The 16,712-nt window shown below is 47.2% G+C and overlaps 1 protein-coding gene across 1 annotated transcript; it reads left to right on the top strand.

Moving 5' to 3' along the window:
• The first annotated feature begins 5,667 nt into the window (after positions 1-5,667).
• On the top strand, positions 5,668-10,484 carry LOC138365333 (uncharacterized). Its single transcript, XM_069325628.1, has 2 exons — positions 5,668-6,187; positions 10,294-10,484. The coding sequence occupies exons 1-2, from the start codon at positions 5,668-5,670 to the stop codon at positions 10,482-10,484; spliced, it is 711 nt and encodes a 236-aa protein (XP_069181729.1).
• Positions 10,485-16,712: the final 6,228 nt, after the last annotated feature.

Below are 16,712 nucleotides of genomic sequence, written 5' to 3'. Positions count from 1 at the left end.
ATGAGATGTATGTCAAGTTTTGTGAAAAATATGATAAAGGCACAAAAAAATTTATACCAAAACAGAGATGCAGAACTAGGAAACAGGATTGGTTCAACAGAAATTGCGAGAGGGCCAGAGACCAAAAGACACAAAAATGGAATCAATACAGGAAGAGGCCGAACCCCCAAACATACCAGCGATACAAAGATGTGACATATATATATATATATATATATATATATATATATATATATATATATATATATATATATATGTCGTACCTAGTAGCCAGAACGCACTTTTTGGCCTACTATGCAAGGCCCGATTTGCCTAATAAGCCAAGTTTTCCTGAATTAATATATTTTCTCTAATTTTTTTCTTATGAAATGATAAAGCTATCCATTTCATTATGTATGAGGTCAATTTTTTGTTATTGGAATTAAAATTAACGTAGATATATGACCGAACCTAACCAACCCTACCTAACCTAACCTAACCTATCTTTATAGGTTAGGTTTGGTTAGGTAGTCGAAAAAGTTAGGTTAGGTTAGGTTAGGTAGGTTAGGTAGTCGAAAAACAATTAATTCATGAAAACTTGGCTTATTAGGCAAATCGGGCCTTGCATAGTAGGCTGAGAAGTGCGTTCTGGCTACTAGGTACGACATATATATATATATATATATATATATATATATATATATATATATATATATATATATATATATATATATATATATATATGTCGTACCTAGTAGCCAGAACGCACTTCTCGGCCTACTATGCAAGGCCCGATTTGCCTAATAAGCCAAGTTTTCCTGAATTAATATATTTTCTGTAATTTTTTTCATATGAAATGATAAAGCTATCTATAAATAAAGGTATCTCTGGTGGTGACCTACCACCAAAGATACCTTACAAGCAGAACTTATTGCGGAAGGAGGGAAGAATCGAGGCAACTACAGAAGCACCATACTGTCCCCCGAGCTCAAAGCGTCAGCTAAGAGCCTTCGTGAGAACAAGGAGATAGTTGTCAGGAGAGGCGACAAGTCGCCAATATACGTCATTCTTAAAAAAGACGAATATTTGGCGAAAATGAACCTCATACTCTCTGACCAAACTAACTTCCAAAGGGTAACGAAGGACATTACAGCCGAACTGAAAGCAAAGGTTAACAAATTGATCGAAACTGTCAACGCCAATAAATCCAGACTCCACCTGCCAAAGATTATTGGGGAATATAAACCTGGATATGCGTATGGAAATGTCAAGACACACAAGCCTGGAAACCCACTTCGGCCAATCATCAGCCAGATACTCACACCCACGTACAGACTGGCGAAACGACTCAACGGCTTGCTGACTCCTTATGTCCCTTGCGCCTTCAGCCTGAAGTCTCCAAAGGAATTTGTTGACTTGCTGCGGGGAACACGGGCCACAGGGATAAGAGCCTCGTTGGACGTAGAATCTCTGTTTACCAACGTATCTGTGGATGAAACAATCGGGATGATAGCCGACAGAGTGTACCGTGATCCGGCCTGTACTCTTCTTGACATACCAGAAAACAGTCTAAGGAAACTACTCCAAGCTTGTACTAAAGGGGCACCCTTCTTGAGCCCGGATGGACACATGTATAAGCAAGAAGATGGGGTCGCCATGGGTTCTCCCCTAGGTGTCCTGTTTGCAAACTTCTACATGGGTACCATCGAGCAAAAAGTCTTAGTCGACATGAACTTGAAACCGGCCATATACTGCAGGTATGTTGACGACATTTTTACACAGGTGCCTGATGTCAGACATCAGCAGGAGCTGAAGGACGCATTTGAGCAGAATTCTGTGTTGCGTTTCACTTACGAGATGGAGAAGGATGGGAAGCTGCCCTTTCTAGATGTAACAGTCATGGAAAGGAGCGAAGTTTTCCACACTGCAGTCTACACTAAGGAAACAAACATAGGAATGTGCCTGAATGCCAACAGTGACTGCCCGGACAGGTACAAGAGGAGTGTTGTCAACGCTTATGTCGACCGTGCTCTCAGCCACAGCTCAGAATGGAAGCAAGTCGACGAAGAACTCTGTAGGGTAAGGCAGGTCCTAGTCAACAACGGCTTCTCCAATGGTTTCGTGGAAGACATCATAAAAAGAAAAGTGAAACGCCAAGCAACCTCTGAAGAGACAACTAACACAACACCTATACCCCCTATTAGACTATTTTACAGGAACTTCTTTTCCATAGCCCATAAAACGGAGGAAAGGGTCCTGAAAGATATTGTCAGTAGAAACGTTATCCCTACAGACAAAAATCAGAAGATACAACTGACGATTTACTATAAAACCAGAAAAACGGCCAGCCTACTCATGAGAAACTCTCCAGACACAAAGCAGAACGCTTTAAAAGAGACCAACGTCGTCTATGCCTTCAAATGCCCTCATGGAGAATGTAAGCCTCGAAAAACCCAGTATATAGGCAAGACAACAACATCTCTTTCCAGGCGTTTAACGATGCATAAGCAACAGGGCTCCATTAAGGAACATATAATCTCTTCCCACAAACAAACCATCACCAGAGAAATCTTAGAAAACAAGAGAGAAATCATTGATAGATACAGCAATAGAAGGCGGCTTGACGTCTGCGAGGCACTACACATTAAAAAGTCAACACCAGCAATCAACAGCCAATTAATGCACAACTATATTCTACCCACCTCAAGACTCCGCTCCAATATAGAAGCATCAAGAAATATGGACCAATAGGCTTTCTACAATCACTTCCATTCAATACCCATTGTTTCGTGTTCTGTCTTGTGTTGATGAAATTAATACCCTATTAATACCACCTCACCCCATCCACCTCACTCAAATGTAGATATAAACAAATCGGAGATGTGTAAGTTCTATTCAGTTGTGTATGTGTAAACTAAAGTCTTTGAAAATGTAATAAGTTTTACGAAACGTGCTCAAGTGTCGCGTCAGACTAGAAATAAAAATGAATTTTGGAGAATTGATTTTTGAATTACCACCAACAGTGAAAAGAAATGTACGAAAGATCGAGAAAATTCGTGTTAGAATTATTAATCTTACTTTTTCGGTCATATTTAATAATATATATATATATATATATATATATATATATATATATATATATATATATATATATATATATATATATATATATATATATATATATATATATATATATATATATATATTCTCTTATCAACGACAAAAACGAGATATCATTATTATTATTATTATTGCTTGCACAAACAACTCACATTAACATGATGTATCAGCGAGAAAATCTTCGAAAACTATGAAGAGGATTCAAACCAGCACAGTGGTAACACCCAAGTGAACCCTTCGCCACTACATGGTCAAAGGCAAGGCAACCTGGGCTTCACCTGACTCCTCTAGCGGCCCTGAGGCTACCACTCAGGCCCATGTTGGGCTTCACACAATAGGTGCCGTGAGAGGGTACACAACCATCCTCCTCTACAGTAGAGGAAATAACCCCTTGTTGACGTATCCATAAGGGTTAGATTGTGATAACAGAGGCACGCCTTGGTGCCCTTCATCAGCTTCAGGTGGGGGTCACCTCACACTAGGGGGACATAGGGGCAGTGGATCCCAGTACTCACACTAGAGGACACAGGGGCAGTGGATCCCAGTACTCACACTAGAGGACACAGGGGCAGTGGATCCCAGTACTCACGCTAGAGGACACAGTAGCAGTGGGTCCCAGTACTCACACTAGGGGACACAGTAGCAGTGGGTCCCAGTACTCACGCTAGAGGACACAGTAGCAGTGGGTCCCAGTACTCACACTAGGGGGACATAGGGGCAGTGGATCCCAGTACTCACACTAGAGGACACAGGGGCAGTGGATCCCAGTACTCACACTAGAGGACACAGGGGCAGTGGATCCCAGTACTCACACTAGAGGACACAGGGGCAGTGGATCCCAGTACTCACACTAGAGGACATAGGGGCAGTGGATCCCAGTACTCACGCTAGAGGACACAGTAGCAGTGGGTCCCAGTACTCACACTAGGGGACACAGTAGCAGTGGGTCCCAGTACTCACGCTAGAGGACACAGTAGCAGTGGGTCCCAGTACTCACACTAGGGGACACAGTAGCAGTGGGTCCCAGTACTCACGCTAGAGGACACAGTAGCAGTGGGTCCCAGTACTCACGCTAGAGGACACAGTAGCAGTGGGTCCCAGTACTCACGCTAGGGGACACAGTAGCAGTGGATCCCAGTACTCACACTAGAGGACACAGTAGCAATGGGTCCCAGTACTCACACTAGAGGACACAGTAGCAGTGGATCCCAGTACTCACACTAGAGGACACAGTAGCAGTGGGTCCCAGTACTCACACTAGAGGACACAGTAGCAGTGGATCCCAGTACTCACACTAGAGGACACAGTAGCAGTGGGTCCCAGTACTCACACTAGAGGACACAGTAGCAGTGGGTCCTAGTACTCACGCTAGAGGACACAGTAGCAGTGGGTCCCAGTACTCACGCTAGAGGACACAGTAGCAGTGGGTCCCAGTACTCACGCTAGAGGACACAGTAGCAGTGGGTCCCAGTACTCACGCTAGAGGACACAGTAGCAGTGGGTCCCAATACTCACTCTAGGGGACACACGTGAAAGAGGGTACCCATGTGAGCCACAGAGATACAAGAAAGAATTTATTCTGTGTCAGAATAGTTAACAGTGTGGTGGAGGCAGGCTTTGTACACGGTGTCAAGTGCGGAGATGATAGAGCCCAATAGGTTCAGGAAATTGAACACCAGTTGATTGATAGTTGAGTGACGGGTCCAGGCCGAAGCTCAACCCCCGCAACCTTAATTAAGAGTCTGTACACTTAGACCCACAGAAAGACACCGACAGACTTATACATTCTTATACATACTAATACATATTTATACAAACAAGGTCAGGGACAACAACAGAATGAAATTGAAACTGCGGGTCATGGGGGACCTCGATCAATGAGAGATCGATTGGGAAGCAAGGAATTCGCATGGTTGGGACGAAACGTGGGGAGCAAAGTTAGTGGTCGTTATAGACGGGAATTTTCTTATACAGCATGTGAAGGAAGACAAGGGAATGCGGAGGGGATACACCAAGCCAATTAGACCGGATTTTCACACAGAATGAAGAAGACATTAAAAATAGGGAACATGAAATATCACTAGGTGCCAGTGACCATTGGGTCCTGGTCTTTGAATACATGATGGAACTTAAAATTGTGACAAAGGGCCAAGAGGTCTGGGAAAGGAGAGAGGACTACAGGAAAGGGGACTACTAGAGGATAAAGGAATATCTGGGAGAAGTGCACTAGAGGAAAACCTCAGAAGAAAAACAGTCCAAGATATGATAGACTTAGTCAATTGGAAATGCAAGGAAGCCGAAGAGAGTTTTATCCAACAGTAAAGGAAAAGTGGGAGGGAATATAATAACCCATGGTTTAATAGACAGTGTCAGGAAACAAAAATGAGAAGTAGGAGGGAGTGGAGGAAGTACAGAAGACAAAGGACAGAGGACAACAGGATCAGATACAACAGAGCTAGGAACAATTACATTACCATAAGATGAGTATCGGAAAGAAATTATGAGAACGATATTGCAATCAAAGCGAAAAAGCAACCTAAATTACTACACAGTCATATAAGAAGGAAGATGTCGGTGAACGACCAAGAGACAAGACTAAGGAAGACAGAAGGGGCATATATAGAAAGTGACAAGAAAATCTGCGAGGCATCGAATGCCAGTTTCCATGGTGTGTTCACTACCGAGCCTGAGCAGCTCCCATTGTTAGAAGCGATTACCCTAGATGAAAGACTGTCAGATATAGAGGTGACAGCAGAGGAGGTAATGAAACAGTTGACAACACCGGATGCAACTGAAGCGGTTGGACCAGACAAAGTATCACCGTGGATACTAAAAGAGGCAGCGCAGGCTCTCAGCGTGCCTCTAGCAAGGATATTTAATAAGTCACTAATGAAGAGAGAGTTGCCCAGTTGCTGGAAGAAGGAAAATGTGGTACCAATTTTCAATAAAGAAGGTCGGAAAGAGATACTTAACTACAGACTAGTATCACTGACAAGCATCCCCTGCAAAGTATTTGAACAGATTGCAGAAATGGTCAGAGAAATGACTACTGGACTTCAACACGAGAAAATGCAAAGTTGTGGAAATGGTATTAGGTGACAGGAGACCAAAGGGACAGTACACAATGAAAGGGGAAACTTCCTTCCTGTGATGATTCGAGAAAGGGACCTGGGAGTGGACGTAACACCTAATCTAACTCCTGAGGCACATGTAAATAAGATTATGACAGCAAGGTTCTCTATGCTGGGAAAAGTTAGAACATCATTAAGAAAGCTAAGTGAGGAGGCTTTTAGGGCGCTTTACACTGCCTACGTGAGACCCGTCTTAGATAGAGTATTCCGCCCCATCATGAAGTCCCTACCTGAAGAAATACATAAGGATACTGGAAAAGGTTCAGAAGTTTGCGACGAGGCTCGTCCCAGAGTTACGAGGGATGGGGGTGTGAAGAGCCCCTGAAGGAAGTGAACCAGACGACGCTAGAAATAATGAGGGAGAATGGGGATATGATAGGAACATAAAAAATACTTAGGGGGATTGACAGTGTTCACACTGAATACTAACAGAACGAGGGGACATGAGTTGAAGCTGGAAACTCAGATGAGTCAGAGATGTTAGGAAGAATTCATTTAGTGTGAGAGTAGTGGAGAAATGGAATGCACTTAAGGAGCAGGTTGTGGAAGCAAACTCTATTCATAATTTTAAAACTAGATATGATAGGGAAATGGGACAAGAGTCATTGCAGTAAACAACCGATGGCTGGAAAGGCGGGATCCAAGAGTCAATGCTCGATCTTACAGGCACAAATAGGTGAGTGTACACACACACGCTGTTTGACGGGGCCGGATTAATGATGTGCACAGTGATCCGTCTGGCTGTTATGGACGCGTCTGGCACCATGAAGACTGTGCTTGTAATAACCTCAAGGCGGGCGTCGCTGGGGTCAGAGATAATTAGAGTGAGACTCACCGGGGATATTAATGGTGGGATTTATATCTCACAGCTTCCTAAGACCATTAATGATGACTTATGCTCATTACATATTCCAGATGCGAGGCTCTGAGTGATGATAGGTTGTGTGTGTGTGGGGGTACTTGCCTAATTGTGCTTACAGGGATAGAGCTTCAGCTCTTTGGTCCCACTTCTCAACCGTCAGTCAACAGATGTACACATTCCTGAGTCTATTGGGCTCTATCATATCTACATATGCAAACTACCTCCCTATAAGGAATAGACAAAACCAGTTGGGAGTGGATATAACAGTAAGCCTTACTCCGGAGCCACATAACATTGAGGATAACATCAACAGCATACTCTGCAGGGACTCAACTACATTAAAAATCCCAAACCGTCGTTTAATATAATTGCTTACCGTCTTAGAGTATGCTGGCCCGACCTGGAACCCCATCTCAAGTAACACATTAGAAAAGTAAAGAAGTTTCAGAGGTTTACAAGGAGACTAATCTTGGGATTGCGAGAGATAGATTATGTAAACAGACTGAAAGAACCAGACCTGGCGACGATAAAAAAAAACAGGGAGGGTGGAGGTATGATAGAGACATAAAAAATACTTAGGTGGGGTTGACAGAAGGGAAAAAAAGGAGATTTTCAAAATTAATAGGAATAGAACAAGTGTCATGGATGGAAGATTGAGAATTATATGAGACACAGAGACCCACGTATTATGGTACGTATTCCTCTTGTTACCCACCTACCATACATTGTTAGTTCCCTTGTTACCCTCCTACCATGGTCTCTAGTCCACTTGTTGAGACACGTACCATGGTGTGTATTCCACCATGGTGTGTATTCCACCATGGTGTGTATTCCACCATGGTGTGTATTCCACCATGGTGAGTATTCCACCATGGTGTGTATTCCACCATGGTGAGTATTCCACCATGGTGTGTATTCCACCATGGTGAGTATTCCACCATGGTGAGTATTCCACCATGGTGTGTATTCCACCATGGTGAGTATTCCACCATGGTGAGTATTCCACCATGGTGTGTATTCCACCATGGTGAGTATTCCACCATGGTGAGTATTCCACCATGGTGTGTATTCCACCATGGTGTGTATTCCACCATGGTGAGTATTCCACCATGGTGAGTATTCCACCATGGTGAGTATTCCACCATGGTGTGTATTCCACCATGGTAGTATTCCACCATGGTGTGTATTCCACCATGGTGAGTATTCCACCATGGTGTGTATTCCACCATGGTGTGTATTCCACCATGGTGAGTATTCCACCATGGTGAGTATTCCACCATGGTGTGTATTCCACCATGGTAGTATTCCACCATGGTGTGTATTCCACCATGGGGAGTATTCCACCATGGTGTGTATTCCACCATGGTGTGTATTCCACAATAGTGTGTATTCCACTTTTTAACCCTTGGGATTGCATTTTTAGGATTTACAGTTTTAGCCGCAACAGTTGTCGCTCGTTCCTTCGTGAGAAACGGTTCACTCCATCTTGATAATCCAATAATTCTTGGCTTCCTCAGCTCTCTGGGCTTCCTCACCACTCTTGGCTTCCTCGCTTCTCCTGTATTCAGGGAACTGTGAAGAGCAGTGCTGGTGGTGCTCACGCCTCCTGTGAGCAGGAGTAGCTTAGGTTAGTGGTGATAATTGTATTATATGACTGACGTGGGCACTAGGAGACTGGAACCCCCGCCCCCAGGAGAGTGAGCCAGAAGTTCTACCCACCACACTATGGTGGTGGAGGAGGCCTGGTGGGTGACCACTGAGGTGTCGTGGTGCGTGTGTGTGACCACTGAGGTGTCGTGGTGCGTGTGTGTGACCACTGAGGTGTCGTGGTGCGCGTGTGTGACCACTGAGGTGTCGTGGTGCGCGTGTGTGACCACTGAGGTGTCGTGGTGCGTGTGTGTGACCACTGAGGTGTCGTGGTGCGCGTGTATGACCACTGAGGTGTCGTGGTGCGCGTGTGTGACCACTGAGGTGTCGTGGTGCGCGTGTGTGACCACTGAGGTGTCGTGGTGCGCGTGTGTGACCACTGAGGTGTCGTGGTGCGCGTGGGTGACCACTGAGGTGTCGTGGTGCGCGTGTGTGATCACTGAGGTGTCGTGGTGCGCGTGTGTGACCACTGAGGTGTCGTGGTGCGCGTGTGTGACCACTGAGGTGTCGTGGTGCGCGTGTGTGACCACTGAGGTGTCGTGGTGCGCGTGTGTGACCACTGAGGTGTCGTGGTGCGTGTGTGTGACCACTGAGGTGTCGTGGTGCGCGTGTGTGACCACTGAGGTGTCGTGGTGCGCGTGTATGACCACTGAGGTGTCGTGGTGCGCGTGTGTGACCACTGAGGTGTCGTGGTGCGTGTGTGTGACCACTGAGGTGTCGTGGTGCGCGTGTATGACCACTGAGGTGTCGTGGTGCGCGTGGGTGACCACTGAGGTGTCGTGGTGCGTGTGTGAGGTGTCCAGGTCCCGCCGCCAGTACCAAGAGTTATGGAGGTTTCTCTGTTAATTTGGTGCAGTTAATTTTGTGAGTCATCGTTAATGGTTTTAACTACGACGGATAGTTTGGTGGAGGGGAGTGTACCCGGCTGCACCCGGGTCTCTTCTGCCCCCTCTTCGCATCATCTTCCTCTTGACCTCTCTGTCCCTATTCCCTTGTTACAGCCATTCGTCCCTTCCTCATCCACCTGTTCCTTCCCCGTCTTCCCCTCTTCCTCCCTCCTCTTCCCCCTCTTCCTCCTTCCTCTTCCTCCTCTTCCTCCCTCCTCTTCCCCCTCTTCCTCCCACCTCATCTCCCTCTTCCTCTCTCTTCCTCCCTCCTCCTCCCCCTCTTCCTTCCAGAAAAGTTAGTAATAATTAGCACTGAAACAACTGTATGGGTCTCAGGGAAATGTATTATAATGATCACCAAAAATTCTAGGGGAATCACTTCAAATATTTCAAACTTGTCTCTTTGAAAATCGCATGGGAGGGGGGGAAGGGAGGATATTCTTTAAAAAGGCAAATATTTCTAAAAGCATTTAAGTTAGGTCTACCCTGACTAACCTATGTTCATCCCGTTCCCCAGACCTCTCCCATTGCAAAGTTGGGCGAGGCTAGCAACAGGCGCTTGACTTCCAACTTAGGATAAACAAACAGACAACCTCTCCTTAAGTACGAATTGTGGCTCCTTTAGGATATTTTTTTCTCATTTAGTTCAATTCATTCCTGTGATTAGCTGCTTCCAACGGCGGTAAGATCTCTACCGGAGAGTACCGGAGAGTACTAGAAAGTACCGGAGAGTACCGGAGAGTACTAAAAAGTACCGGAGAGTACCGGAGAGTACTAGAAAGTACCGGAGAGTACCGGAGAGTACTAAAAAGTACCGGAGAGTACCGGAGAGTACTAGAAAGTACCGGAGAGTACTAAAAAGTACCGGAGAGTACCGGAAGCCTTACTCCAGTACCAGGAAGTCATTGAGGTGCTGTCATTAAGGACCATAACATTACAAGATGGATCCTTGACAACATTAACATCCTGTTTGTCACCAGTTCCTTCATCCTGTAGTAGGTAGCATGACCATTTGGTCGGTTGTTCATTAAGCAGGTGTTGTTTGACCGTTAAGCAGGTGTTGTTTGACCGTTAAGCAGGTGTTGTTTGACCGTTAAGCAGGTGTTGTTTGACCGTTAAGCAGGTGTTGTTTGACCGTTAAGCAGGTGTTGTTTGACCGTTAAGCAGGTGTTGTTTGACCGTTAAGCAGGTGTTGTTTGACCGTTAAGCAGGTGTTGTTTGACCGTTAAGCAGGTGTTGTTTGACCGTTAAGCAGGTGTTGTTTGACCGTTAAGCAGGTGTTGTTTGACCGTTAAGCAGGTGTTGTTTGACCGTTAAGCAGGCGTTGTTTGACCGTTAAGCAGGTGTTGTTTGACCATTAAGCAGGCGTTGTTTGACCGTTAAGCAGGTGTTGTTTGACCGTTAAACAAGTGTTGTTTGACCGTTAAGCAGGTGTTGTTTGACTGTTAAGCAGGTGTTGTTTGACCGTTAAGCAGGTGTTGTTTGACCGTTAAGCAGGCGTTGTTTGACCGTTAAGCAGGTGTTGTTTGACCGTTAAGCAGGTGTTGTTTGACTGTTAAGCAGGTGTTGTTTCACTGTTAAGCAGGTGTTGTTTGACCATTAAGCAGGCGTTGTTTGACCGTTAAGCAGGCGTTGTTTGACCGTTAAGCAGGTGTTTTTTGACCGTTAAGCAAGAGTTGTTTGGCCACTAAGCTCTTACCCCGGGTGTTAAGTGCAAGCTTGACCTCCGGTGCTGTTATCTACAGGGGTTGGGGGGAGTTCCTATAATGACACTGATTATTAAACCAACTTGATACTAGCTACCGTTGAACAGAGACCCCATCCACTCCCTGACTGAAAATATGACCGACCACGACAGCCACACTACTGCTGCCGTCAGTCGACCACCAATGGACACTGGAGTTCTTGCAATTAGTTGAGAGATCACCCTGGTAAGCGTCTGGTTCTGGGAGAGGGGTTCAACGTCACCTTTATTCAGGGGTACGGCTCACACTGCCTAGTTGTCGTGAGTACACACCCCCTCTCGAGCCGCCGTGACTCCCCGCACTCTCCTTACTATGAGATGATCTCTCAATATTCCCTAGTCAGTTATTGACCACTATCACCCAACATCGTGACTCTCTCTCTCTCACTATCCCGGAAGCCTCACCAGGACAAGAGTAAACACCAGCTAACATATAAAACATTTAATACATAAAACATACACATGAATGTATACAAGAATATAACCTAACAATGTAGCCTCCAAAGCTGCTACCAACCGCTAACAATCCAATATTCCTTAAAGTTTTCATCCTATAACTTTATTGGGCTGCTGCTCAGTCATCAGCCTTCAACCTGCCGCCCCCTTCACTGTTCTGGACTGAAATACACGGTACAGAAATAGTCATATATCTCTTACTGTAAAAAGACATCAATCTCTCGCGAACAAATCCACAAGAGCCGTGACGAGGGTTCGAACCTACGTCCGAGAACATCCCAGACGCTGCCTTAATCGGCTGAGCTACGACATGGTTAAAAGAATTATAACCAGAAGATCTACTAAACTTACTTGTTCAGTAGAACTTCTGGTGGCAATTCTGCAGCCTTCATGCCAAAACACAATCAAGCACTCCCTTAAACCTCAATGTGTCCATATGATCCTTTGTTCTATTCCTCGAGGTCCACTACTACATACAACTATCTGGGTCCTCAGAATTCAGGTAAGGTACTCCGGCAGTTCCTCCTTCTGCTGCATATGAAGTCCTCCTTGAGTGTCAGTGAAGCTCTCTCGCGCGGCTTCACACAAGAGACGTGTAGCTCCTACACTACTTGAAGACTCACTGTGTCACTGGAGTTCCACTCCTCCCTGGAAATCCTGCTTCGCCTGCAGCTCAGTTCCCACATGGAGTTCAGCTTATACTCCTCCTCCGGTGCGAAGTTCCTTCACTAACTTCTCCCATACTAACCTGCAAATCCATCACTATGCCACAGTAAAATGTTTTCCAAACAAAACATAAATATATGTATTCGTAGAAAATAAACTCCTCCATCCGACATCTCCTTAAACACCACGGCCCCGTCACAATGGGTCCTCCCCCATCCTGGACGAGTCCACAGTAGAAACAAATACTGACGCGACGCTGGGCGCTCCGCCCCCTCAGTTGCTCACTAGACACGGGAGAGTGAGGATGTGCCGTTCCTGCCTACAGTATGTCCACTCAACTCTTAACTCCTTATTTTAGCGCACTGTCTTAATAAAATATCTACATTATATACACATACGTTCACTATGATCGCTGGGCACAGATCAAACACTGGTAGCTACTCAGACATCTGCAACATGGCGCTCACTCTCTGGTGCTCCAACATGGCGCTCACTCTCTGGTGCTCACTATCTGGTGCTCCAACATGGCGCTCACTCTCTGGTGCTCCAACATGGCGCTCACTCTCTGGTGCTCCAACATGGCGCTCACTCTCTGGTGCTCCAACATGGCGCTCACTCTCTGGTGCTCCAACATGGCGCTCACTCTCTGGTGCTCCAACATGGTGCTCACTCTCTGGTGCTCCAACATGGCGCTCACTCTCTGGTGCTCCAACATGGCGCTCACTCTCTGATGCTCCAACATGGCGCTCACTCTCTGGTGCTCCAACATGGTGCTCACTCTCTGGTGCTCCAACATGGCGCTCACTCTCTGGTGCTCCAACATGGCGCTCACTCTCTGATGCTCCAACATGGCGCTCACTCTCTGGTGCTCCAACATGGTGCTCACTCTCTGGTGCTCTAACATGGCGCTCACTCTCTGGTGCTCCAACATGGCGCTCACTCTCTGATGCTCCAACATGGCGCTCACTCTCTGGTGCTCCAACATGGCGCTCACTCTCTGGTGCTCCAACATGGCGCTCACTCAGGTCGCTCACAAAATCGTTTTAGGACTGCTTCACCAAGCTACCTCCAGCCCTGACTTAAGTAAACAAAGTCGTCTGGAAGGCTTCACACAGGAACGCCTGCTTACTTCCCTCCTCTTGGAGGAGTACACAATTAGAGTTCCACAAAGGAGCGACCACCCACTAGGTCCCAGCCGCCTCTAATAACTTCACCTCACCAAGAAGGGGTGTACGACGTCCCCAACAGCTTCCTCACACTTGAAAACAAGTAGTCGTCACTTCACCGCCATCACAGGGCACTCTATTCTTCATTCTTCCAGTCGATCAACGAAATACAACAATTCCTGATGACTGCTGTAACTCAGGTGACGTTACCATGTCCACCTGCGTCACGTCACGTCACAAAACACAGCATATCTCCCCTCCTGTTCCCTCCCCCCTCTCATATTGTCGCCCTCCCTTTGATGCCTGCACCCCTTTCTTGCCCCTCTCCTCTTCCGTCTCCCCTTCCCACATAGTTCAAGCAGTACTTCTTGTCCTGCTTGTTCATGGGTCGTCAACATATCGGAGAGTCTTATAATGATGGTCTCAGAGATGCGTCTTTATCGTTCCTTGAAGGGCTTCGCATCTAGGCTTAGTGTCTTCCCTGCGACGCGTCAGTCCTCCTTCAACTGGCATGACTGTTGAACACCTCTGTGTCCTCCCTCTCTGCCTCGTGTGGCGAATTGCTTTTCCGCTTGCTTTCTGGCTCTAAAATGTGGATTTCCGGCTTCCGTTTACCTCTCTCTCAGCTTTTTGATGGTCTTCGTATTCAGAGTTTTGTGATCTTAGAAGTGTAAAGGATTTATCAACATGCAGAAAATGACATTCTTGCTTTTCCATTTCCCTTTGTTCTCAACCTTTCCCGAGTCCTTTCCATATTCGGTCCTCTTCCACGGAGTCTTGCGGAAGAGGTCGTGTCTGTTTGTCTGTTACTTGTCCGCGTTCCTGGTAGACTGTCAGTTACTTATCCCTGTTCCTGGTAGTCTGTCTGTTACTTATCCCCGTTCCTGGTAGTCTGTCTGTTACTTGTCATCGTTCCTGGTAGACTGTCTGTTACTTGTCCCCGTTCCTGGTAGACTGTCTGTTACTTGTCCCCGTTCCTGGTAGACTGTCTGTTACTTGTCCCCGTTCCTGGTAGTCTGTCTGTTACTTGTCCCCGTTCCTGGTAGTCTGTCTGTTACTTGTCCCCGTTCCTGGTAGACTGTCTGTTACTTGTCCCCGTTCCTGGTAGTCTGTCTGTTACTTGTCCCCGTTCCTGGTAGTCTGTCTGTTACTTGTCCCCGTTCCTGGTAGTCTGTCTGTTACTTGTCCCCGTTCCTGGTAGTCTGTCAGTTACTTGTCCCCGTTCCTGGTAGTCTGTCTGTTACTTGTCCACGTTCCTGGTAGTCTAAATATTCTGATGTATGCATCTTTCTGGGCGATGGATATTCTGGGGAATATATATTTTGGTAGATGGATATACTTTTTCATGTTTATTTTTGTGGGTGGACTTTCTGGGTATGGATAATGTCAAGAATAGATATATTGTGAAATGGATATTATGAGGGATAAATGTTCTGTGGGTGGATATTCTCGTGGCTGGATATTCTCCAAGATAAACTTTCTGTGGGTTGGATAATATAACAATGAGTGGATATTTTGGTCGATGGAAATTCTATGAGAAGGATACTCTGGGCGACAAATACTCAAGGGATGCATAAAATGTGAGATGGATACTCCGGTGGATAGATATTCAGGAGGCATATTCTACTGATGGATGTTAAGGGATGAGTGGGGGTCGTGCCCATGGCTGAGTGTGGGGGTAGTGCCCATGGCTGAGTGTGGGGGTCGTGCCCATGGCTGAGTGTGGGGGTCGTGCCCATGGCTGAGTGTGGGGGTAGTGCCCATGGCTGAGTGTGGGGGTAGTGCCCATGGCTGAGTGTGGGGGTCATGCCCATGGCTGAGTGTGAATAGTACCCATGGCTGAGCGTGGGGGTAGTGCCCATGTCTGAGTGTGAGTAGTACCTATGGCTGAGTGTGGGGGTAGTGCCCATGGCTGAGCGTGGGGGTAGTGCCCATGTCTGAGTGTGGGGGTAGTGCCCATGGCTGAGTGTGGGGGTAGTGCCCATTGCTGAGTGTGAGTAGTGCCCACGACTGAGCGTGGGGGTAGTGCCCATGTCTGAGTGTGGGGGTACTGCCCATGGCTGAGTGTGGGGGTAGTGCCCATTGCTGAGTGTGAGTAGTGCCCATGGCTGAGTGTGAGTAGTGCCCATGTCTGAGTGTGGGGGTAGTGCCCATGTCTGAGTGTGGGGGTAGTGCCCATGGCTGAATGTGGGGGTAGTGCCCATTGCTGAGTGTGAGTAGTGCCCATGGCTGAGTGTGGGGGGTAGTGCCCATTGCTGAGTGTGAGTAGTGCCCATGGCTGAGTGTGAGTAGTGCCCATGGCTGAGTGTGGGGGTAGTGCCCATTGCTGAGTGTGAGTAGTGCCTATGGCTGAGTGTGGGGGGTAGTGCCCATTGCTGGGAGCGAGTAGTGCCCATGGCTGAGTGTGAGTAGTGCCCATGGCTGAGTGTGGGGGTAGTGCCTCATGGCTGAGTGTGGGGGTAGTGCCCCATGGCTGAGTGTGAGTAGTGCCCCCTGGCTGAGTGTGGGGGTAGTGCCCATGTCTGAGTGTGGGGGTAGTGCCCATGGCTGAGTATGGGGGTCGTGCCCATGGCTGAGAGTGGGGGTAGTGCCCCATGGCTGAGAGAGTAGTGCCCATGGCTGAGTGTGAGTTGTGCCCATGGCTGAGTGTGAGTAGTGCCCATGGCTGAGTGTGAGTAGTGCCCATGGCTGAGTGTGGGGTTAGTGCCCATGTCTGAGTATGGGGGTAGTGCCCATGTCTGAGTGGGGGTAGTGCCCATGTCTGAGTGGGGGTAGTGCCCATGACTGAGCGGGGGTAGTGCCCATGTCTGAGTGGGGGTAGTGCCCATGGCTGAGTGTGAGTAGTGCCCATGGCTGAGTGTTGGGGTAGTGCCCATGGCTGAGTGTGGGGGTCGTGCTCATGGCTGAGTGTGAGTAGTGCCCATGCCTGAGTGGGGGTAGTGCCCATGTCTGAGTGTGGGGGTAGTGCCCATGGTTGTGTGGAGGTAGTGCCCATAGCTGAGTGGGGGTAGTGCCCATGGCTGACTGTGGGGGGTAGTGCTCATGGCTGACTGT

Source organism: Procambarus clarkii, chromosome 16, assembly GCF_040958095.1.
Source record: "Procambarus clarkii isolate CNS0578487 chromosome 16, FALCON_Pclarkii_2.0, whole genome shotgun sequence".
NCBI classification, from domain to species: domain Eukaryota; kingdom Metazoa; phylum Arthropoda; class Malacostraca; order Decapoda; family Cambaridae; genus Procambarus; species Procambarus clarkii.
This window is presented reverse-complemented; position numbering and strand designations above follow the sequence as displayed.